Source organism: Panthera leo, chromosome A2 (genome assembly GCF_018350215.1).
Source record: "Panthera leo isolate Ple1 chromosome A2, P.leo_Ple1_pat1.1, whole genome shotgun sequence".
Taxonomy (NCBI): domain Eukaryota; kingdom Metazoa; phylum Chordata; class Mammalia; order Carnivora; family Felidae; genus Panthera; species Panthera leo.
The window spans coordinates 52,645,840-52,668,693 of record NC_056680.1 but is presented as its reverse complement, the minus strand read 5'-3'; the positions used below and the strand labels follow the sequence as shown (position 1 = coordinate 52,668,693).

The window sequence follows — 22,854 nt, the reverse complement described above, 5'->3', positions numbered from 1 at the left end:
TTGCCTTTGCCTTTGCCTTTGCCTTTGCCTTTGCCTTTGCCTTTGCCTTTGCCTTTGCCTTTGCCTTTGCCTTTGCCTTTGCCTTTGCCTTTGCCTTTGCCTTTGCCTTTGCCTTTGCCTTTGCCTTTGCCTTTGCCTTTGCCTTTGCCTTTGCCTTTGCCTTTGCCTTTGCCTTTGCCTTTGCCTTTGCCTTTGCCTTTGCCTTTGCCTTTGCCTTTGCCTTTGCCTTTGCCTTTGCCTTTGCCTTTGCCTTTGCCTTTGCCTTTGCCTTTTCTTTCAATAAATAAATAAATAAAACATTTTTTAAAAAGTGTGCTACATACTGTTTACAGATCTACTCCTATGTGGTGAGAGTTCATAAGCACGAATAGGAAGATTCCCCAAATACAGGACAGCGGTGCATCCAGAGCTGAAGAGGGGAACGAGCCTGGGGGGCGATCACAGAGGAAGGGTTTCAGCTGAGTCTGCCCTGTTCTCCTGTACTGATGGCTGCCAGCGTTTCCTAGAAGAGGAAAGAAAAGGTCTGAAGCAAATACAATATGTAATTTCATCTGTTAGTCTTGGATGGTAGGTTCATAGGTGTTGGTAGTTTTCTCTACCACTCTCCCCCTCGCTTGAGAGGGAACGATGAAAAGGAAAGGCTTTGGAACCAGTCAAATAGAAATTAGAATCCTTGTACGGTTCTGGTTTTGCAGCTTTAGATGAACTACTTGACCTCTCTGAACCTGTTTACTCCTCTATAAAATGGGCATGATGATACTTACTGTGTAGCGTAGTGAGAGACTGAATAACACATTACAGTCTAGCATATGACCTGGCATGTAGCGTTCAATAGGTGATAGTTCGCGATAATAAAGATGCTGTATTTGTGACTGCAGGTCACAAATGTCATGCGATAGAGCAAGTGGGGAGCGTGTGGCTTGGTTCTGTGTCATCGTTTTCTGAAATCTGAGCTATCAGTGGGGGACGCTACCTTTGTCAGGGAGTCATAGGGGGAAAAGTTACGTGGGTGGATAGATGTGGTAACCCTGTAAGTCACCAGTTGTAGTGCCCTTCAGGCACAGGTTGGATTCCCTTGAACCTCTGAGGGTGGCAGGGCTCTGGCTTTTGTCTTGATTGTTAAGTGATGTTGAGGGATGATAGTTGTCGTGTGCAACACAGTCTCTCCCTAGAGTTCAAGTCAAAGGCAGTCTCCATCTGCTTTGCACTGCTGGCCAGGACATGTTCGTGACCAAAGCAGAGGTCCCAGATTGTTCTCTGTCTTTGTGACACCGTGAATGGCAACATTTCCCAACTTTTCTTGCCTGTGACACGCAGCTCATCAGTTTACACCCAGGAGGGTGTCTCTGCCTTCCCTCTGTACAGCAGTGCCCTGGCAGTGTCACCGCCCCCTCTGCTTCCTGTCTGTAGTTGGTACTAAGGAGGGACAGGCTTGACCAGGATGCTTGGTGACACATCTGGAAGCATGTCGGGAAGCTGTGGGTTACCCTGCTCACAAGGAGAAAGCAAGAGGGGGTATGTGAGGTTTGGATGCCCTAGGGGAGAATGGGGGAGACGGCAGAAAATGGGGAAGGTATCTTCACTACTGCTTATTCTCCATATTTAAATGCTCCCTGAATTCTGCTCTTTAAGAAAGTCTCTCCTGCTAGGAATTGCCCCTGAAATTTCCTTAATTCCCTTTTCATTTACCACAGATGCGGTTTACTTGACACGCACGTAATGTAGGTACTTAAATAATTCACTTATTCACCGTGTGCTCAGCCTTGCGCAGGGCATTGGGGAGACAGCAGAGCATAGGGGTGCAGGGCCCTCTGGAGCGCCCCGTGGAGCTGGCTGACTGGAGAGCAAGGCCTACAGGACCAGGCCTACAGGGTCTCCCGGCAGCATGGAGCAAGCAGGAGGTGGTGAAGGGCTGTTGTAGCGACCCAGGGGGAGGATGGTTGATGCCCTGCCTCCCCCTCCGTCCTTGGCTAAGTGTTCATCTCCAGCATCCTGCTCCTCTTTCCTGCACGAGTGAGACGGCACCACCTACACCGTCACAAACCCAGGGGGAACCCAGTAAGTGGTGGCTGTGGGATGCTTTTTGTCTTTAATTTGAGAAAATCATTAATTTTAATTCTGGTAAAGCATATTTACCATACAGTGTACCATTCTAGCCATTTTTTTAAAAAATGTAGTGTTATTTTTTTAGTAATCCCTACACCTAATGTGGGGCTGGAACTCATGACCGTGAGATCAAGAGTCACATGCTCAGGGCGCCTGGGTGGCTCAGTCAGTTGAGCATCCGACTGTTGATTTTGTCTCAGATCATGATCTCAGGGTTGTGGGATTGAGCCCCACATCAGGCTGTGTGCTGATCATGGAGCCTGCCTGAGATATTCTCTCTCTGTCCCTCTCTCTCCCTCTCCCTCTCCCTCTCTCTCCCTCTCCCTCTCCCTCTCTCTCCCTCTCCCTCCCTCTCCCTCTCCCTCTCCCTCCCTCTCCCTCTCTCTCCCTCTCTCTTCCTCTCCCTCTCTCTCCCTCTCTCTCTTCTTCTCCTCTCTCTCCCTCTCCCTCTCCCTCCCTCTCTCTCTTCTTCTCCTCTCTCTCCCTCTCCCTCCCTCTCCCTCCCTCTCCCTCTTTCTCCGTCTCTCTCTTCCTCTGGCTTTCTGTCCCTGCCTGTCCCTCATCCCTCATTCATGCTTGCTTTCTCACTTGAGTTCTCGTTAAAAAAAAAAAAAAAAAGGTCACATGCCCTTCTGATTGAGCCAGGCAGGCACCCCTTTAGCCATTAAAAAAAAATTTTTTTTTAATGTTTATTTATTTTTGAGAGCCAGAGAGACCGAGCCTGAGCAGGGGAGGGACAGAGAGAGAAGGAGACAGAATTCAAAGCAGGCTTCAGGTTCTGAGCTGTCGGCCCAGAGCCCGACGTGGGGCTTGAACTCATGAACCACAAGAACCTGAGCCAAAGTCGGATGCTTAACCAACAGCCACCCAGGCGCCCCTAGCCATTTTTAAAAAACATTTATTTTTGAGAGAGAGGGAGAACCCGCACACAAGTGGGGGAGGGGCGGAAAGAGAAAGAGGGGAGACAGAGGATCCAAAGCGGGCTCTGTGCTGACAGTCCATTGCAGGGCTGGAACCATGAGATCATGACCTGAGACTGATGCTTAACTGACTGAGCCACTCAGGCACCGCTCCCCCACCCTCCCACCCCCAGCCATTTTTAGTGTTCCATTCAGTGGCATTAAGTATGTTGTCTTGGTGAAGCTTTTTTAAAACCAAAGCTGCTTTACTGAGCTGATTGTTTGTGCTAGACTGTGAACATTTGTTTGTTCACGAACTGTGAACTGTCCTGTTCGTTCCCAGAGGGCGACCATTCCTGTGAGGAGTGAAATGGGAGCAGGAGGAGCACTATGCTGAGGAGACGATTGCATCTTGGCTGCGACCCTCACCCCATGGGCTCCTGCTCCCCGCACCTCACCCCTGCTCCTGGGTCCTTAGTGCTCTGTCTGCACTAAGCCCTCGTGCACCAGTGGAGGCTGCCACAGACCCTCACTTCACCTCCGCCAGGACTGCTCTGGTGCCCCACCCCACAGGGCACTCTGTCACTTCAGGGATGTTCGGTGTGTCACCGGGACCTGGGCCTGGGGTCTGAGTGGGCCCCACCACACCCACCTGGGCCGAGAGACCTGCAGCATGGGGGCCTTTGGGGCCCAGAATATTTCCTCGAAAGCAACACCTACAATGTCTTATACACAGATCCCTTCCCCTGCTGGAGGAATTCAGACTCACATTGGTTTATTTAATGGCTGTCAGTAGTTAATGGAATTCAGTCAAGGCCCAAGAATATCAAGTAGTACCTTCCCAAGGGTTTGGTTTCAGGTCCAAGCTCCTGTTTAAGGGCAGGAAAATCCCATTTTAATGAGAATACAAATGGACACGGTGCACTTTTTTCACGTGATTCTTTCACAGTCTCAGTGCTTGGAATCCAGCTTACTTTTCCCCAAGCACAGTAGACACTTCTGATTTCTCAGCTCAGAGAGGGCAGAGGGAGCATGTGGTGTCCGTTCCCCGGAACGCTTTGTCCTGGAGGAAAGTGTAATATGCATCTTCTTTTTTACCACCTCTTTACCCTTGTTCCCCACCCCCCCACGGACACACACCCCCACCCACCTTTCCGTTTTTTCTCCTGAAACAGTTGGCACTGGCAATCCCGCCCCAGGATGAGTGTGGGTTCTCAGGAAGGGGGCCGGGTGCATCGGAGGCAGCAGCCCGGCTGTGGCATCAAGGCACCTGGGAGCCCTTTAGGCTCTGATGGGGCTGTAGTGGGTTTTTCCTGAGCAAACTTTGTCTTTAACTGCGACGGGGGCGACTTGGATCTGGCAGGCAGGAAGCATGCGGTTTGTCTGCTGTCCGTGAGAGCACATGATGCTCTGGGAAGCAGTGGAGCCTTGGGTATGATTCACTGGAGGAGGGGGAAACATGGAAAACAGTGTCTGTCGTTAAGCTCCGGGAACCAGGAAAGTGAGCTGGAAATGTGAGTAATATATAATTTTACTAAAATTAAATGCCAGGTACTTCAGACGTTTTCTTTCTGTGTTTTCAGTGTCTTGTCTGATCCGTGATGTCCCACTGTGTCATGTTTGCAGCTGATCAGTTTTCTGGTTAGCTTTCCCAGAGTTCTTGTCTCCTGCTCCCCAGGGCGGTGTGGGTGCAGAGCGGGTTTCGGGGGCACACTTTGTGGGTATGGCATTGCCCTGTTAGCCAGATGCCTTTAGACCATTCACTACTGCCTTGGGGCATCCCTTTCCCCTATAACGTGGTTTACTAATCCCTGCGCGTCAGTTGACTGTCCGGAGGCCCGGCTGGGTTGATACACCTCACTGTGCCTTGTCAGTATTGAAGTGCCACTTGGGCATGAGATTCGGAGGATCACCGGTGCTGTAGTAGGTCTGTGCTGGTGACTCTGACGTTGGATGGTCACAGGTATGTACGGCCTGAGCTTCAGGCTGCTTCTTCCCACCAGCCTAGGCTACTCTTCATCCTTTGGCTCTTTCCCGCATTCTCCCCTGTCTGTGATGTGGCACGTGCTGGCTTCCCCGGGGCTGTAGCTGTCATGTGTGAGCCTGGCCCCTCCCCAGGCCTCTCTGCTGCAGCCGGGTCATGAGCCTGTGAAAAGGCAGGGCTGTGTCTTACTTTCTGTGGCCTTCACAGGATAGGGGCTCAGTCAACGTTGCTTGATAAACTGGAGTCTGAATTGGACAGAGGCAGATTCGGACTGGGAAGCTCATCATTCCGTCCAGAGTTTCTGGAGTGTGTTCAGTAGGCTCCAGGAACCTCATTTTGGCGGGCAGGGAGAAGATAGTCTCAGGGAAGCAGTTCACGCACCTTATCAAGCATTACGTCTTATCCCGATTGAGAAGAAAACCTGATACTGAAGAGGAGTATTGTGACAATGTAGTTTTTCCCTAGTCTGATAAATTGCATGTTTAGCGATAAATTTCCATTTAGGTAAAGTCCAGTTTATCTCGGGTCCGACTGGCTGGAAGTCTGTCCAGTGAAACGGCCTCATCTATGCCGTGTGATTATGGCTGTTTGCTCTCATAGCCCGGAGGCGTTCATTGGGAAGCCCTGTAATGTCTTCTGAATCATCACAGGAAGATGGAATTGTGGACAGGCGGGTTTCAAAATTAAGGTTTTTTTTGTTTTGTTTGGTTTTTGTTTGGTTTTTGTAATTCTTCGAAAATTGTTGGGGTATATGTGGCATATATGGAACTGTTTGACCAGAACATATTCTCCTGTGATTGCCTTAATAGGCTGAAAATTTATTCTCAAACTGCTTTTTTTTTTTTTTTTTTTTTTTTTTTTTTAATTTATTTTTGGGACAGAGAGAGACAGAGCATGAACGGGGGAGGGACAGAGAGAGAGGGAGACACAGAATCGGAAACAGGCTCCAGGCTCTGAGCCATCAGCCCAGAGCCTGACGCGGGGCTCAAACTCACGGACCGTGAGATCGTGACCTGGCTGAAGTCGGACGCTTAACCGACTGCGCCACCCAGGCGCCCCTCAAACTGCTTTTAAGTCATTCTATATAGTCAACCCAGAGGATAAGAGGGAGAAAAATCACCCATAAATGAAAAGCTGTGGCTTACGCAGTGAATTACTTAGGCTTACAGCTGATGTGTCCCTCCGCGTTCACTGCTCACTTGCCCTGTGCTAGTACGATTATTGGGTCTGTATTATGTCCAGTCCCTATTTAAACCCCTCCGAGACATATTGTACTGTGACCATATGGTAGATGGTAGCACTGGGCTGAGCGGCTTGCCTGTGAGATGGTGAGTGGAACTAAAGCTTGGGGCTGGAGTTTGCCACGTTTCCTGCTCTTTCCACCTAGCCCCTGATGGCGTACTGATCCTGGCACACAATCCACCTGAAAGGTGTGAACATACTCGCAAGCGGCCCCTCTGCTCTCACTCCTTCACGATTCTGCCCATCCTTCGTTCCGTGGCCGTGGGGCCTGCCTTTCCTTCCCCGGTCACCCGTGTACGGCTTCCTTTTTGTTCACTCACGGTCCTCACCACGGCTTACCACGCTGGGTAGCATGCCGGGCAGTGAGGGTACAGGATGAGCAGGGCTTGGTGTGGTTCTGGAAGCCCCCGGAAAGGTGGGGCGGGGGCGCAGATGAAGACTTTGTTAATATTGGTGTGATGAGCTTTTTATTAAAGGTTTGCTTGGGCCCTTGGGTATCCAGAGCACAGCTCCTAAAGCTGCAGGCATGGTTAGCAGTGAGTGCTGTGTGTGTGTGGGGGGGGTGGGGCGGCCACACACATATACCGTTAGCCACAGAAAGTGGCACTGGCACATCTTACCTGAAGAATGGCAAGTAGACTGTCAGAACTGCAGAGCACAACGCTTGGGGGTGTGAGGATGGGAAGGTGGTCGGCCTTTGGGACTCCGGCGAGAAGGCGGTGCCAAGCTGCTGAAAATTGTAACTAAGGGCATGATGTGGTCGGATCTGCGTTATACAGAGCTCACGCTGGGATGAAAACAAGTAAAGCGGACACCTGCATCAGGCGGGCAGATTGAGTGTGGGTAGCCTGGGTGTGGTGCCATCCTATGTCACCATTGGGGGAAGCAGGGCAAAGGGTATATGGGATCGCCGTGTGTTCATTTCCTACAACTGCCTGTGAGTCTGCAGTGGGAGAAGGCATGCCTGGGTGCATAAAATACTAGCTTACCTTTCATCTGATTCAGGCGGAGAGGCGGGCTGTGACTGTTGATTTCTCTAGGTTTCTCAGTGCACGAGCCCAAGCTTCTCTGCTGTGAAACAGGCTGCCCCCTGAGGCGGATGGTGGCTGTGGACCCTGAGAATAATTTGCATCCCTTAAAGAAAAGTCATTGAAATTACCCACCACATTTCTAGTTAAAAGACTTCTCATTTGTTACAAAAAAAAAAAAAAAAAAAAAAAAAAAAAAAGATTGTCCTGGCAGTAAAGAACATGGTGGACTGTGGGGGCTGAGACCCAAGGCAGAGAGAACCCCAGGAATAAACAGGGGAGGAGGGACCTGGGCTGAGCCCACAATGGTGTTCCTGGTCTTTTATCGGCTGTGCCTTGCCAGTCACCCACGCTGTATGTAGCATTCTCTAACAGATGCAATATAGGATGCTGCCTTTGGACTGGGTCACTCAGGTTGCAGGTGGGGGTGGTGTTTATAGCCCCACCCATGTTCCACACAGCTGAGGGCTTCGGGAGTGTCCGTTGAGGGACTTCCCTCAAGTGGACTGCTGTGGTCGGTATGTTCTGGATGGTAGAGCTGCACGCTCGGAGCCGGGGCAGACGGCACCAGTTCTCAGCCAGTGTGGCACCACAGCCCTGAGTCTCAGTTCTGTCACGTGGAAAGAAAGTCGTTGAGGCACCTCCTTCGTGCTGTGGGGAAGATCCAGAGAGCTAATGCTGCTGGAGGCTTAGAACACGATCCTCCACGTTGGAGGCATCTGGTGACTTTGGATTATGCCGAGTGGCAGATCCTTGTCAAACCAAGCCGGCCTGGAGCACGCAGGCAAGTTCTCCAGGCTCCGAGCAAGCGGAGTTTATTATGGAAGGGCTCTGCAAGCACATCCCCGCTCAGGGGCAGGGTGCTGAGCCGAGGGGTGGCATCTTCGCTTGGACGGCCCCACACGGCCGACCTCAGACCCTGGGGCTCTGGCGTCACACCGACCTGGGTGAGCACGGGGGTTCCTCGCCTTACTGGAGCTCTTTGGCCTGAGCCTCGGCAAATGGAGATGACGATGGTGATGAGATATTTCTCCCTAGTGCGGTGAGGAATTAAATAATCAGCATGAGGCGCCCAGTGCAAGGCCGGTCTCCCCTTCGCCATTCAGAGCATGCCAGGGTTTCCATCCGAGCGCTCATTCCTCTTTTTCAGGAACAAGACTGCCAACGGAGACTGCCGAAAAGACCCCCGGGAGCGCAGCCGCAGCCCCATCGAGCGTGCTGTGGCCCCCACCATGAGCCTTCACGGCAACCACCTGTACACATCCCTCCCCAGCCTCAGCATGGAGCAGCCCCTGGCGCTGACCAAGAACAGCATGGACGCCAGCAGGCCGGCTGGCATCGCGCCCACGCTGACCCCTGCGGAGCGGCAGCAGGTATGCCTTTGTCCAGGAGGGCTCAGGTTGGCGGCCGGTCGTTGGTCCAGGGGTGTGGGGACCGCCGCCCGGGTGGAGACCACGGGGCAGAGGACCGGGAGGGAGGTGGCGGCCTGTTACAAGGTCACACTGTGACGAAGTTAAATGTCAGGTTGCTTTGCTTTGGGTTGGAATTCTATAAAGTCAGTGGTCAGAGGGGTTATTAGCTCATGCTGGTGAGAAATCTGTGATTGGCAGATAGGAATGTTTTTTATTAAAGGAAAATAAGGAAATTAAATTATTACTTAATAAACACAGTTCGCTTGATTAAAAACCCAATATTTCAAAAATGGGGCTCCTGGGGAAATACGAAAGGAAGCATTGGCATTGAGGTTTGGAATCCCTGCATGAGCCCATGGTGTTTCTCTCTGAACCGCTAGGGCCTTGTGACCTAATAGGTCCCGCTGTCAGTGTTTGTTTAAGATCGACTGGCAGTGAGTGGAGGAAGGTGCCGGGTCCTGAGGAGATGCTGCGTGCAGCTGGAGGCCCCGGGCTCTGCTTCTGGGCTCCCCTCTGCTTTCCTGCAGCCCCCCACCGAAGTGCCTGTCGCTGGGCTTCCGGCCACCCCTCCTGACACAGCTGGCCCAGCACGCCTGGCGCCAGTCTCTGATCTAGTCTGCAGTAACTGCTGTCGGCAGGGCCTTGGCATCGGATGAAGTCGTGCCAGTGCCTGTGAATCCAGTAAGGCCGACGAACGGTTGCATTTCCCATGGGGGAGCCAGACATCTGCATCCCGTTTGTTTCGTTCATTCATGTAACAGAACGGGGTAGATACCTACCATGTCCGAGGATGCTAGAAGCTGGGCAGGCAAGATAAGGGCACTCACGGTTTTAGTGTAGAGGAGACTGGTTATCAAATAACTATATTAACGTATCTGTAGACAGCCACTTACTGCACACTTACTAGTACTGCCCGTGCCTCGGGCACTCGGCAAAGCTCTGGAGGTACAGAGACACATGAGTGGAATATGTTTCCAACCCGGAAGGAGCTTGCAGTCTAGTCAGGGGAGTGGGTGCGTGCAAAGAGGATTGCACTCAGAGCCCACAGTAGAGGTGTTTTAGGCATCAGAGAATTTGATTCTAGGAACAGGGAATTCAGCCCTCTGGCTGCAGCCACTGCCGTGGGGAGTCCCTTGGCAAGGTGGGGGTGGGATTCCACTGGGAAGATGAGTCTCTAAGCCCATGGTGGCTTGGAGGAAGAAGCTCCCTGGAGCCCCTGGAGCCATGTCTGCCCAGAACAGCTGTCTCTGAAGCTTTAGTGTTTCTTGGATCATGGGTTTCCATGACTTTGAGGGTCTTCTGGTTGGTTTGGGTCACATTTGCTGTGTGAGAAGTATGCTGCTGGACACAGTGACTTGGCTCTTTTACCGTGGTCTCCCTGACCCTACGGTAAAACGTGCCTGGCTGCCCCCCGCCCCCCAGCAGGAAGGTCCCTGGCCTGTCCGATGTGCTGTGCGGCTGTGGAGCAGGCTTTCTAGGACTGAGAACCTTGAATTCCCACCTGAGTTCTTAGGGGATCCCTGGATGGAGAACAAAGCCATGGCTGTGGGGCAGGCTGACAGCTTTCCTGGGAAGCCTTTGGCTTCCCCGACGTGGTGGCCACACCCCTAAGCTTTCATTTAACGTTGGGGGTGGTGATGAAGCAAAGGTTATCATTCATGTGTGTTTCATTCATGGGGTAACCGCTCAATGAGCTCCCTCCTTTGTCAGTGTGGTGTGGTGTGGCCGGTCACTAGAACCTGAGCTACTGCTCAGACATTACCGAGTTCTGTGCCCGGTACTCTGCTGACCACACAGAGGTGAGCAACATGGTCAGCTCAGAGGCTGTTTGCTGGGGTTCTGTTTTATTTGTGAGCGGTCAGGGTGGCTCCTGTGGGGAAGTGAGTTTGCCGTCCTGCAGCTCTGAGCAAGGGAGAGGACTGGGTGGGGGCTTCCTGGAGCATCGGCACAGCTGTGTGCGGTGGGCAGGCAGGACAGGCGGTGCAGGGCAGCCAGGGGAAGCCTTCCTCTGTTGGGTGGAAAATGTGACTCACATCTCCGGGAACCAGAAAAGGAAAGTTCCCAGAGAGGCATGTCTGGGGAGGCTGCAGAAAATGTCACCCCACTTTGTGTTCTTGTGATGGCGGCTCTGAGGGGATCGTGTGTCCTAAAGGAAGCTCCAGAAGAGACCGCGAGAGTGGCTTTGACAGCAAATGGGGAGATGCAGGCTAAGGTTAAATACTAACCTGGGGGATAGTGTCCATCGGGATGGTTCTCACGTGGTCGGTCTTTCTCCAGGGCAGCGTCGGTTCCACATGCAGCCAATGTGGGTGGGGAGAGGAGTGAGTGGAGTGTGAGTGACACATTCTCAGCCTGGCCCTGCTGCTGGTTTGCTGTGGAGGCTCCAGCAGGTTACTCATTTCGGGCCTTTGGTTTCTCTATCTGGAAAACTAGGGTGTTGGGGGAGGAGTTTGCATCCCATGAGCTCACAGTCTGTTCCAGGTGGGTGTGTGGCGCTGAAGCACAGCGTGCATTCGGCCAGAGTCAGGGAGATGGGCCTGAGCTCGGAACAGGAGGGTGGTGGTGTGGCCTGTCCTGGGAGCCCTCTGCCAGGTGGGTTGGGGGGAAGGGGGGGAGGAGATGAGACTGCCCCCTGTTGTCCATGTGCACAGCCACCGTGTTCCCTCCATCTCGGGAGGTGCCCTAGAGATGACCTGCTGCCAGGAGTGAAGTTAGAATGTCTTCACAGCATCCCCTTGTTCATCGGTGGTTCTGTGTTGCTGGCCCCTGCTAGGCGGCCATATTCTGTCCGGGAGTGGCTGAAATAAAGGCCGCACGTTGACTTTATTCTTCTAGCTTTATTCCAAGCTTCTCTAAATTCATTCTAGGACGCTTTACATTTCTTTGCCTTCTGTGACCACCTCCCCAAAACATGTCCCCACTTTGCGTCAGCCAGGACTCCAGTTCCAAGGAACAAAAACCGGCCTGAGCTGACGTAAGCACAAAAGGAAGGGAGTTTTATTGGGAGGACCCCGGGCCGTCTCCTGGAGCCCAGGGTCATGGGTACAGCAGTTACCAGGAAGGAAGGGCCGGCCCTTGCCTGGGAGAGCTGGTGAGGAAGCCAGGCTCTCCCTCCCCTGGCTCTGCACCAGCCCAGATCTCTGCTGCTCACCCACCTAGCCAGGATGGCACAGCCATCCCATGGCTCCTGAGACCAATCTCAGTCTCCTACTGAGCCTCGCTTAGTAGCTGGCCCCGTGCCTGGGTCAGATTTCCAGCTTGGCCTACAGGGCAAGGTCACTTTGGCCACGGCTATCTTAGCCCTGCCTTGTGGATGGAGGTCAGGAGGTGGGGAGAACATGGGCTCAGCATTAAAAAGACCCTTCGGAAGGTAGGCTTCAAGCTGCAGGCTGTCCTCCATGGGCAGCATGACCAGCCCCTGAAGGGCAGGACTCCCCTGTCACCACGGGCTTGGCCCCCAACCCCTCACCTCAGGTGGTCCTCCAACCCCTTTGCAGCTGCTCCTCTTCCTTTCTCACACGTGGAGAAATGGAGGCTAGAGGGGTGTGGCTACTGCCTGATGAGTGGAGGGCTGGCATTCACCGCAGGTCTACTTGGCCTCTGAGCCTTGTTCTCGTGGCGCCATTTTTGCCCATACCGGGATGGGTTGCACTCACTCCATCCCCATTGCTGATGTGTTGAGCTAATAAATGAAACTCCCTACTTTTCCTTAACATGCTGCTGCTAAGCCACATCTTCCCCCATCTTGGATGTGAGTAATTTCATGTTAGATCCAAGCACGTCCTGGCTCATCCTTGTAGGTCCAGATCTTTATCACAGAACGTGTTTTTCACTCCTGTTCATTTCCCATCATGGGAAGGTTTGCTGTGCAAGCTTTTCATATCTTTATCCTGGCTACTGGTTGAAATATTTAAAGGGAAGGCCAGGGGTGGACGAGCCCTGATCCCCCTCACACTGACATTGCCCTCCCCCCTGGGCCCTCTGGGCGGCCCTTCAACCAGCTGTCTTCCAGTTGTCTTGCAACTCAGGGCACATCCTTCTCCATCTTGTCTTCTGCACTGTCAGGAGAGGTCTTTCCTGGCTGGAACCTTAGGCAGCTATTTGATTCACAGACCTTCTCTGTCCTGGATACCAGGCCAAGGTCTGGGGATCCAGAAACGCTTCCTGGTCCTTGCTCTCAAGTGTGCCTGGGCTAGAGGAGCCAGGTGCCGGTGTCTTCTGGGTGCACTTACAAGGGGTGATTGACTTGCTGAACGTGCAGGTGGCCATAAAAGTCTTCACAGAGAGGATAGGTGAATGAGGTTTTAAAGGATGAGCAGAGTTTACCAGGCAGACAGTATTGATGTTCTTGGGGCAGGGGAGAGTGTCGGCAGAGCAGAGGGGGTGAGGGGTGGGATAAATCCTGTATTTCTGCCTCCGTCGTGATTTGTGTGGTCATAGTAGAAACCGACTGGAGCTGTCTCTAGCTTAAGCAGAAACCGGGAGTATGTCGGAAGGGTCCTGGGATGGCTTAGAGCACCCGGAGGGGTACAGGGCACACCGTGAGAGAGGCAGGGACTGGGCTGCTCTGGGGACTTGACTGGAGGGGCTGTGAAGGCTTCTCACATACCCACCGAGGCCCCGCTCACTGAATTTGCTGTGGTTTAGCAGGTTCTCTTCAGTTTTGAAGTCAGAGGCAGCAGACAGGCTGGGCTTCACTTTGTCTCTCATAAGGAAGGGCTGCGGGACACGCTCACGGCAGAGGAGGGGAGGGTGCTGACAAGGGCCTTGCGCGGAGGAGCCGCGTTCCCTGCAGGCAGGATGGGTGCCTGTCCACGGTGGCGGAGGGACACGGAGACGCGTCTTCCCTCGCAGCTGCGCCGCGTGTGGAAGGACTGGGGTCCCGGCTGGGGCGAGCAAGCGACGCCACTCCCTGTCTGCCTGCCGAAGCCGCAGCTGACCCCAGCCTCCTCTTCTCCCCAGAATCGGCCTTCGGTGATCACGTGCGCCTCGGCCAGCACCCGCAACTGTAACCTCTCGCACTGCCCCATCGCGCACAGCGGCTGCGTGGCGGCCGGGCCAGCCAGCTACCGGAGGGCCCCGAGCTGTAAGTCACCCTGTGTGTGGGGCGGGAGGCAGCCGGGCGGGGGCTCGGGCTTCCTCGTTGGGTAGGATTCAAGTGCAGTGTTTGCAGTTCGGCATCGTGCCGTGGACGGAACAACTAGCCCCTGGAGCTTGTTTTATAGAGGTCGGAAAAAGTGTGGGTTGTTTTTGAGCCCACAGGCACCCAGCATTGTGTCTGGCTTGAGTGGGACAGAGGGAAGAAACCTCCAGGATCCCGCTGTAGTGGGACAAGATCTACAATTACTTAAGACCACGCACTCTCTCTCTGAACTCACACCTAGTCCAGGGTGGCACGTTGCTGTGTTCAGAGAAGCGACCTGCCCAAATGCCCAGCTAGGGCGGGTGGAGACGGGCCCTCTGTCCCCAGAGCCCTGACCGACTGCTGTCCTACCCCCCAACAGCCACCACCACCTGTGACCCCGTGGTGGAGGAGCACTTCCGCAGGAGCCTGGGCAAGAACTACAAGGAGCCCGAGCCGGCGCCCAACTCGGTGTCCATCACGGGCTCCGTGGACGACCACTTTGCCAAAGCCCTGGGTGATACGTGGCTTCAGATCAAGGCGGCCAAGGATGGCGCATCCAGCAGCCCCGAGTCAGCCTCGCGCAGGGGCCAGCCCTCCAGCCCCTCGGCGCACATGGTCAGCCACAGTCACTCTCCCTCCGTGGTCTCGTGAAGGGAGCACCACCCTTGAACAAGATGTCAATCTGCATGGTTTGCCTGAGCTTTGAACAGTCAGTGCTTAAAACACAGAAAAAAAAAAAAAATTTGTGGGGGGTGGGGTAGGGGGAAGGGTAGGGAAGGGATGGTTTATTCGCAAAAACCATGTCGTTGGGATTTTTGTTCTGTTTTGTACTTGCTTGGTATTCGTACCTGGGGGCCCTCCGACACGAGAGCAGGAGCTGCACGTGGAGCATCCGATGTAGCGTCCTACCTTCCTGCCTCAGTTACCAAAGAGACCTCTGATGCAGGTCTGCTGCCCTGACGGGGGCCAGGACTCCACGGCGCACGCTTTCTCAGTCACAGGCCATGACGTTGGTGACTCAAATGCTTTGTGCTTTTTATTTGCTTCTCGAGACCAGGGTGTGTGTGGCTTAGCTTCCATTGCGTGTTTGGTCCGGCCCGTGCGTGCGTGCGCGCACGTCTACTTGAAGAGAACAGAGAACTGTCGCGTCTGATTTGCACTATTGGAGGAGGGCTAAAGTTGCCTGCCTGACAACTTTATGTGAGATGCTAGTACTCTGAGGGCAAACTGCTGAAAAACAAAGGGTTTAAGGATGACATTTCTGACCATTTGTGTTTTTGTTGTTTTTTTTTTTGTTTTGTTTTGTTTTGTTTTAATTTAGACAAAACAGCTTTGGAAGGGGAAGTCTCATACAGGTTATAGGTCTTTCTCTCTAGATTTCAGGTGCTCGCAACTGGACTGCAGACTCTACCAATCACGGGCATTTTTACCTTTCCTAAACACTGCAGTTTGTTAGACTAGAGCTGAGGTTGGACGATTCTATAGTGCTTTCAACGTGATGCATGTTTTAATGGAGAAAAATAGCTGGTTTCTATTAATTGTATAGATAGTAAACAAGAACCTTAATACTTACTAGCTTCTTTTCAGAATTAGTTTATTTTTGTCAGTTACAGTCCTAGATATACTTACTGCTGGTACAGTTGTACTCTGAGATTTGTGTTTGGTCGTCACACTACTCCTGAGCAGCGCGGGGCCGCCCGGCCCTGGAGATGGGCAGTCGAGTCGTTGGTCAGCCGCGGTGCAGGATGCTGGAGTTTTTGCTGCCGGCTGACATTTATTTTTTGCATCCCTGTCTGCTTATTACTAGTGCCCAGGGGAGTTGGGATTTGTGTCTTCCAACTTCCCTCCATGCAGAAACCGTTCCCTTTCAACCCTTTTGGCTGAACAGCAGATTACTGACAATCTGTGATATGGTATTTTGTGTGCTTCCTCGTACGCTGGGGCCAAGGCAGTATACATTCCTCTGACTTTATACAGTTATTACTGCATTTATTATTGTTTGCTATAGTAATAGCTACTAACTAGAAATTAGGCAAAGAAGAAAGCATGACGGACACAGCTGTGGATGTTCAACAGCTGCTCCTCTTTTTTGTGTTAAACGTACATTTCTATTCTCCCCACCCCTCCACCGTGCGACATTCCAGCCTCACCCACCAGAGGGCTTAAGACACCTGCCCTGGTGACACAGGCGTGGCCGCCTCCCCTCCCCACCGTGAGGCACCGTGGACTCGCGGGAGCCCTCCAGGCTGGTTTTCAGTGTAAGAAAAATACAAGTTAGCTGGTTAATTTTGAAAATGGTCACTGGGAAATAAAGGTCAGCGGATTGGCTCTTGCTGTGGTCACAGGGTGGCCGCAGGTCTTTCAAAAGGCGAAAGAAAAGCCCTTCTCCTCTTGCCCCTGCACACATTTCACTCCCACTTAACTGGGCTTCCAGGCTTTCGCATTCAGGCCCCTATATTTTCTGTAGGAAGAAATCGGTGAGAACACTTTTTTTATATAGGTAACTTTAAGACCATCATTACGCTGTGCGTAAAGAATGTACAGAGAAATTTGTAGGTATTTTTTGAAGAACAATTAATTTGTTAATGATATGTAGCTATTTAATTTTCCCCTTTCCTATTGTAATCATTTTTTTTTTTTGGTTTGGAAAAAAAAGTTGATCTTTTTTTTTTTTTTTGTCGTAGATTTGTCTGTAAAAGTGCAGGAACACAGTTATTCTATGAGAACACTGCATCTGCCTTAATAGCCACTAGTTTGTTATTGCTACAGGCTACTGAGCGTTCACAGGAAAACAACCCCACTGCTGGTGGGCTCTGTGAAGAGCAGGCTCCTGGGACAGCCATCTAGTCTGTCCCGAAGCGAGGCCGTTGCTTTGGGAGGAACGGCCCCGGGGCGCTGGCCTATCTGGGATAGGTGGTACCCTGGAGGGGCACCGGCAAGTGGGGAAGCAGAAAACCAAACATTTCACTGGGAAAGGACACACTCCCTGGCCTCGGGAGGAGCACAGTGAGTTCTTCACAGAGCCACGCCGTTGCAGTGAGTTCTGACCGTTCTCTCCATGTTTGTAAATCTGTAATATACCATTCTCTGTGGCCTGTTTTCCTGGAAGAAAAAAAAAAGGTTTGGCAGGCCATCTTTTTTTTTGTACTTAAAAGTAGCCTTAAGAACAATAATAAAGTGCTCTTAAACCACAGGCTGTGTGTGTGACCCGTGGGCCCCGGGGAGGGCTCAGTGGCCCTGCACCAACAGATCCCACACAGGCCGGAACACCGCTGACCACCTGGCCTGCAGAATCCCCACTCTTGTAAGAGCCAGCCTCAGACTCCACTCTAGCCTGGGTCCTGGGCCTGATACAGTAGAGGGCACCCCTGGGTGGGGCAGGCATCCCCCTCACTTGGCTGCAGGAGAGCGGGCTTGGGTGCCAAGGCCTCCTCTCCGGGGCAGGAGGGGCACCTGCCCAGGCAGCAGTGGCAACTTCTTTCTTCCCCTGAGCAGGGACGGACAGATGCTCTGCCCACACATGAGGACAGGCCAAGCGGCGGAGGAGCCGTCTGGGTCGCCGTCTGTCCATACTGGAGTTCTGGGTTCACTGGGACGAGTGTGGGCCCTTCTGTTCCACATGGAGGTCAGCTCTCCTGCCCTCCCTCTCCAGCAGACCAGGCTGACAGAGCTCACAGGCACATCAGCCCTCGCTGGTGCCCACAGGCCCCTCTCTGGGGTTTGCATCGTGGCCCAGGGACCCTGGTGCTGCCCCCACAGTGGCTGCCGGAAGGAGCTGGTTTCTCATTTCCCCATTGGCTGTGTGTAGGGCTGACTTCTTCCCTGTCCTCATTGCTGCCCCAGCCGGGGCCAAGGTAGGAAGGATCCTGGGAGTTTTCACTATCAAACACTTGACCAGAAGAAGAAGAAGAAAAAAGAACTCGTGGAGGGAACCAAGTCCAAGATCAGTGGCAATGCCAAAGCCAAGGTTATTATTTAGCTCAGAACTGGCGGGATCATGAATCAGGAGAAATGGAGAACCCCAGAAGCTCCTGGGCAGTGGAGAGGGGGCCCTGGTCCTCAAGGTATGCAGAGGAGGGGACCAGAAAGATGGGAGGGGCGCAGGGCCCACAGTCACCTATCCTGGAGGTTGCAGTCGCATTCGGGCAACAGAGAAGTCCTCCACAGGCAGCCAGGGAGAAGCCAGCCACACGAGGGTGGGCCGCATCAGACCGTCTCATCGTCGCTCATGTCCCAGATCTGTGTAGAGAAGGGGAGACGTTCAGTGTTCAGCCGGCCGGTGGTGCCCACTGATGTGGGCTCAAACCTGCGCTGGGTGATGACAAGAATGATGGCTCCCACCTGCAGATGACTCACTGCACGCCTCAAGATACCCTTGGCACTAAGGACAGACACCCTATTTCTTGTATAATGAGAGCAAATCCCAGAGAAGGGAGGTCATTTACCTGAGGCCTCACTGCTGAGTGAGTGAACCAGTGGCTAGCCTGGGGGCGGGGGTGCTGAGATTTGAACGGGGAGCGTGAACACCCCTCACCTCCACCATCCACCGCACAGCAGCCATCCCTGCCCCGACCGGCCCCGCTGCCTCGTTTCTGCAGCACCGACCACCATCCCAAATCATCCTCTCCAACCACCTCGCTGCGCACTGTCTGCCCTCACTGAGCGCAGGATCTCTGGCTCGTGCGCTTGCTCTGAGGGGGCCCAGCCTGCCTGCGCACACACTTCCCACCGTGGCAGGTTCCCACTCTTGGGCGGCATGTCAGCTGCGGTCCAGGTGCCAAATGCACTACAGATGGCACACGTGGACAAGCACCGAAGAGCTGTCTGTCCCTTGTGAGTAAGCTCTCTGCCCACCAGCCCCAGGGGAGACAGCCAGATCCTCTCTCTGTCCCTCCTTGTGTGTCTCTGGTGAGCCCCAAACTTCTGGGGCCAACCTTCATGGGGACAGCGGGGCTTCCTCAGCCGTGCTGCTGTGAGACGAAGGAGCAGGCCTGGAGGCCCGTCTAGCTGTCCCCCAGAGGTCTGGCTCTTTTGCTGCAGCTATCTGCAGGAATCCCTGGGAGGGAGCCCGAGGCCAGCACGGAGGCCCCCCCAGGGCTCCTCACACCCTGGGATCCCTGGGGGGGCTGGTCCCTGAACTTATGCCTCCAGACTTTCAAAATTCCTAGAATTGGTTGCAAAAGGCCACCTCAACCCTAGCAGAGCTGAGAAGGAACATCATGTTTACACGAGGCTGGCCCAGGGAGATGGGGAGGCCCGGCCAAGGTAAATATCAACACCAGCTTGGCTTTCAAAGTCAAGGATGTGGAAAATAAATACAGAGAGAAGGAAATTTCCTTTATCCTGAGGTCCCAGTTGCCTGGGCCGAGCGCTGGTGGTGGCTGTGCCTCTCACACCCATCCCCCTTTCTACATACACCCTACTGTCCTGAGATACCAAGATGGGATGCGCAAGCCAAGATCCGGATGCCGGCAGGAGCAGGGACGGGTGGGGAGGAGCTCGGTCTGGGGTCCGGCCACCTGAAAGAGGCCAGGCAGGCCCTGCCTTTCTCTGGGTCTAGCTCCCCACCCAGCAGATCCACAGTACGACTTGAAATAGACTCTGGGGCCTGGGCCCTCGATGGGATTTGGTGGTGGTGGGGGCCGGGGGTGGCTGCATCTCGAACCAAGGGTGCACTCAGGAGCCCACGTTTGTGATAATCCTCTGGTTCAGACCCCCTGACTGGGAAACCAGCCACCAGAGGGTTCGCTGGTGAGGTTCATCCATTCTTTTCACTCAGTCATTCAATAAACATGTTTGTGGAGCCCCTTCCTGTGCTACAGCTGCATAGACCTGGTGCAAATACTCCCTCCTCCACTCCTCACAATAGCCTGGGAGGTGTGGATGGAAACACATTCAGGGAGGTAAGACGGCTTGCCCTGGATTACACAGACAGCAAGGTGTGGAGCTGGGAGCACAGGTGTGTGGGAAGAAGTATGTGAACAACCGGGGCTGCCCAGGGCAGGCTGCACAGAGGAAGGGGCCATGGCCTGTGGGCTGTAGCCTGCCAGAGGTGGGAGAGATGCCAACCAGGGCCTGGGAGGTCTGTGTCAACAGGCAGTGCCCTCTGTGAATAGATGGGGTTTCTCATAGGACACTGGGGGGCCAGGCCCAGGGTAGGGCTTTACGGGAAAGCAGGAGCTCCAGGGAGCCTCCATCCACTTTATCACCCGTTTGGTTGCATCTCAGCTATGGGGAAGGGTCCTCAGCACCCGGCCCTGCCTTTGCACACCGTGGTGGGGGAGGAGCAGGAGAGGTGCAGGCTCTGGCCCTGGCTCCTGGAGCCCCCAGGTGGTGCAGGGCATCAAGTGAGGCGTCCAGAGGGCTTATGATGCCAGGACTCTCCAGAGGGGGGGCGGGGGGTAATGGGTTTTACATAACTGCTGGGGGATTTTCTAGGAGTTCCCTGGGCCTGAAGAGGGTTTCTCCACTAGGGTAGCCAGTCCTTTTCCCATCCTCTGGGCTCAGGAAATCTTAACTGTAAGCTTCTAGAAACTTAAGGCTCCACAACCCATTACGATCTCACTTCTGGGTGGAATCTAAAAAAGCTGAACTCAGAGAACCAGAGAGCAGAAGGTTGGTTGCCAGGGGCTGGGGGAAATGAGATGTGGGGCAAAGGGTACAAACTTTGCGTTATAAGAGGAGTAGGTTCTGGAGGTCCCGCGTACAGAGCACGGCAACTACAGCGAAAAATACTTGAAACTGGCCGAGGGAATAGATCTTAAGTGTTCTCCACACACACACACACACCCCCCCCCCACAATAACCATGTGAGGTGATGGCTACAGTAGTTAACTTAATAGTGGCAATCATTTCATAATGTATATGAAATCACCACTTTGTAAAACCTAAATTTATACAATTTGTGTCAGTCACTGCTCGGTAAAGCTGGGGAGGAAAAAACAAACGACAGCGTCCTCTCACTCTAGAATAAGGACTCGAGAGTGGGGGCGCCGGGATCAGTCTGCTCCCCGCTGTGTCCTCAGCCTCCCTCACACACCTGGCATAGAAGGGGGCCCTGTGGATGTCCTCTTCAGGATGAATGAAGGTTGTATTAAACTGGCAAAGATTTAAAATGTGTTGATACTCAGTGCTGGCAAGGGAGTGGCAAAACACTTCCAGAAGGAATATAAATTGGTACCATATTTTTTAACAGAAGAGATCTGGCAATATATAATGCAAAGCTTTAACAACATTCAGGGGCGCCTGGGTGGCTCAGTCGGTTAAGCTCCCGACTCTTGATTTCAGCTCAGGTCACGATATGGTTTGTGGGTTCGAGCCCCGTGTTGGGCTCTGCGCTGTCAGCACGGAGCTTGGGATTCTCTCTCTCCATGTCTCTCTCTGCCCCTCCCCTGTTCATGCTCTCTGTCTCAAAATAAACATAAAAAAATAAAAATACACATACTCTAAGGAAGAGATAAATGATCTCCTTTTTGCAGATGATATTCAAGTACACCTAGAAAACCCAAGAAAATAAAAGCTAATATGAATAAAGACAATAAAGTGTTCAGTAAGAGAGCAAGGTATAAAATTACCAACAACAAATTCTAGCCTCCATATATGCAAACAATATCCAGTTGGCAAAGAGTGAGAGAGAAGAGCCCATTATAAGCGATGCAAGGGATCCAACTCGGAATGAACCTACACGAAATGTCTGACATCCACATGGAGAAAGCCCTCCCACACAGTCCTGCAGGGGTCCTCCCGAGAGTCTTATGGAAAGGAAACTGAAACGAATGGGGGAAATGTTCCTTGTCGAGAGTCTTATGGAAAGGAAACTGAAACGAATGGGGGAAATGTTCCTTGTTTGTGCACAGGGCGATTCAACAGCAATAAACATGTCAACTTCACCCAAGTTCATAGAGAGATTTACCACACTTTCGATTTTAAAAAATCAACAAGTATCTTTTCTGGAGCTAGACAAGCTGGTTCTAAGGTTTATGAGGAAAAACAAATAAGCAAGAGTATCTAGGAAAACCTTGGCAAAGACAAGCAACGAGGAGGTTCTGTATGTTCAAACATGTCATAAAGTCTCCAATTTAGAGAAGGTTACATCACCATGGGAACAGACAGATGGGCCAATGGAACAAAATGAGTCCAGAAACAACAGAACAGTATGTCCAAGTACATATGGAAATTTAGTATCTTAATGATAAAGGTCTGGGGAATATGATCTCAAATCACTACCAAAAGATGGACTTTTTAATAGAGGATATGGGGACAACCAGACAGTCATTTGCAAAAAGATAAAACTGGGGCGCCTGGGTGACTCAGTCGGTTAAGCATCTGACTCTTAGTTGCAGCTCAGGTCATGATCTCATGATTCTGCACTGACGGTGTGGAGCCTGCTTAGGAGTCTCTCTCTGCCTCTCCCCCTGCCCCCACCTCAAAATATATAAACTTAAAAAAAAAGATAAAACTGATTCCATGTCTCATTGTATACCAGAATCTACTCCAAATGGGACAGGTCTAAATGTACAACAGCAAAATCATACAAATACTAGAGGTACATGTGGGTAAGCTTCTTTATAACCTGGGAGTGGGGAGCCTATAGCTTAAAATCTTTAAGCAATAAAACAGATACACTGGATTATGTGAAAACACATGTGTGCAATTATACATAGAAAAACCATTCTATGCAAAGTTGAAAAGACAACCAAGTGGGAGAAAACACTGCATAAAGGGCTAATCTCCCTAAAATACAAATAGCTCTTAAAAATGAAGAAGAGAAGGGGCGCCTGGGTGGCTTGGTTGGTTAAGTGACTGACTTCAGCTCGGGTCATGATCTTGTGGTCTGTGGGTTCAATCCTCATGTCAGGCTCTGTACTGACAGCTGAGAGCCTGGAGCCTGCTTCAGATTCTGTATCTCCCTCTCTCACTGCCCCTCCCCTGCTCATGCTCCCTGTCTCAAAAATAAATAAAACATTTAAAAAAAATAAAAATAATCAAGATGAGAAAGACCAATAAACTTACTCTTTTCTTTTTTTTTTTAACGTTTATTCATTTTTGAGAGAGACAG

General features: G+C 52.4%; 2 protein-coding genes across 5 annotated transcripts in view; one reads left to right on the top strand and one right to left on the bottom strand.

The window, feature by feature from the left end:
• Positions 1-16,989, top strand: part of VGLL4 (vestigial like family member 4) — a 167,507-nt gene extending 150,518 nt beyond the window's left edge. For 3 of the 4 annotated variants that reach the window (XM_042910961.1, XM_042910967.1, XM_042910954.1), the window contains 3 exons: positions 8,410-8,632; positions 13,634-13,757; positions 14,176-16,989. In XM_042910961.1, coding sequence (XP_042766895.1) covers positions 8,410-8,632; positions 13,634-13,757; positions 14,176-14,447 — 619 coding nt within the window. In that variant the 3' untranslated portion in view covers positions 14,448-16,989. Of the gene's footprint in view, positions 1-1,166; positions 1,516-8,409; positions 8,633-13,633; positions 13,758-14,175 lie in introns of those variants that run through there. The other variant, XM_042910976.1, reaches the window with a different exon arrangement.
• Positions 16,990-17,041: 52 nt separating this feature from the next.
• ATG7 (autophagy related 7) overlaps positions 17,042-22,854 on the bottom strand; it is a 246,123-nt gene continuing 240,310 nt past the window's right edge. The window contains exon 19 of the mRNA XM_042910925.1: positions 17,042-18,035. Coding sequence (XP_042766859.1) covers positions 18,003-18,035 — 33 coding nt within the window. The 3' untranslated portion in view covers positions 17,042-18,002. The remainder of the gene's footprint in view (positions 18,036-22,854) is intronic.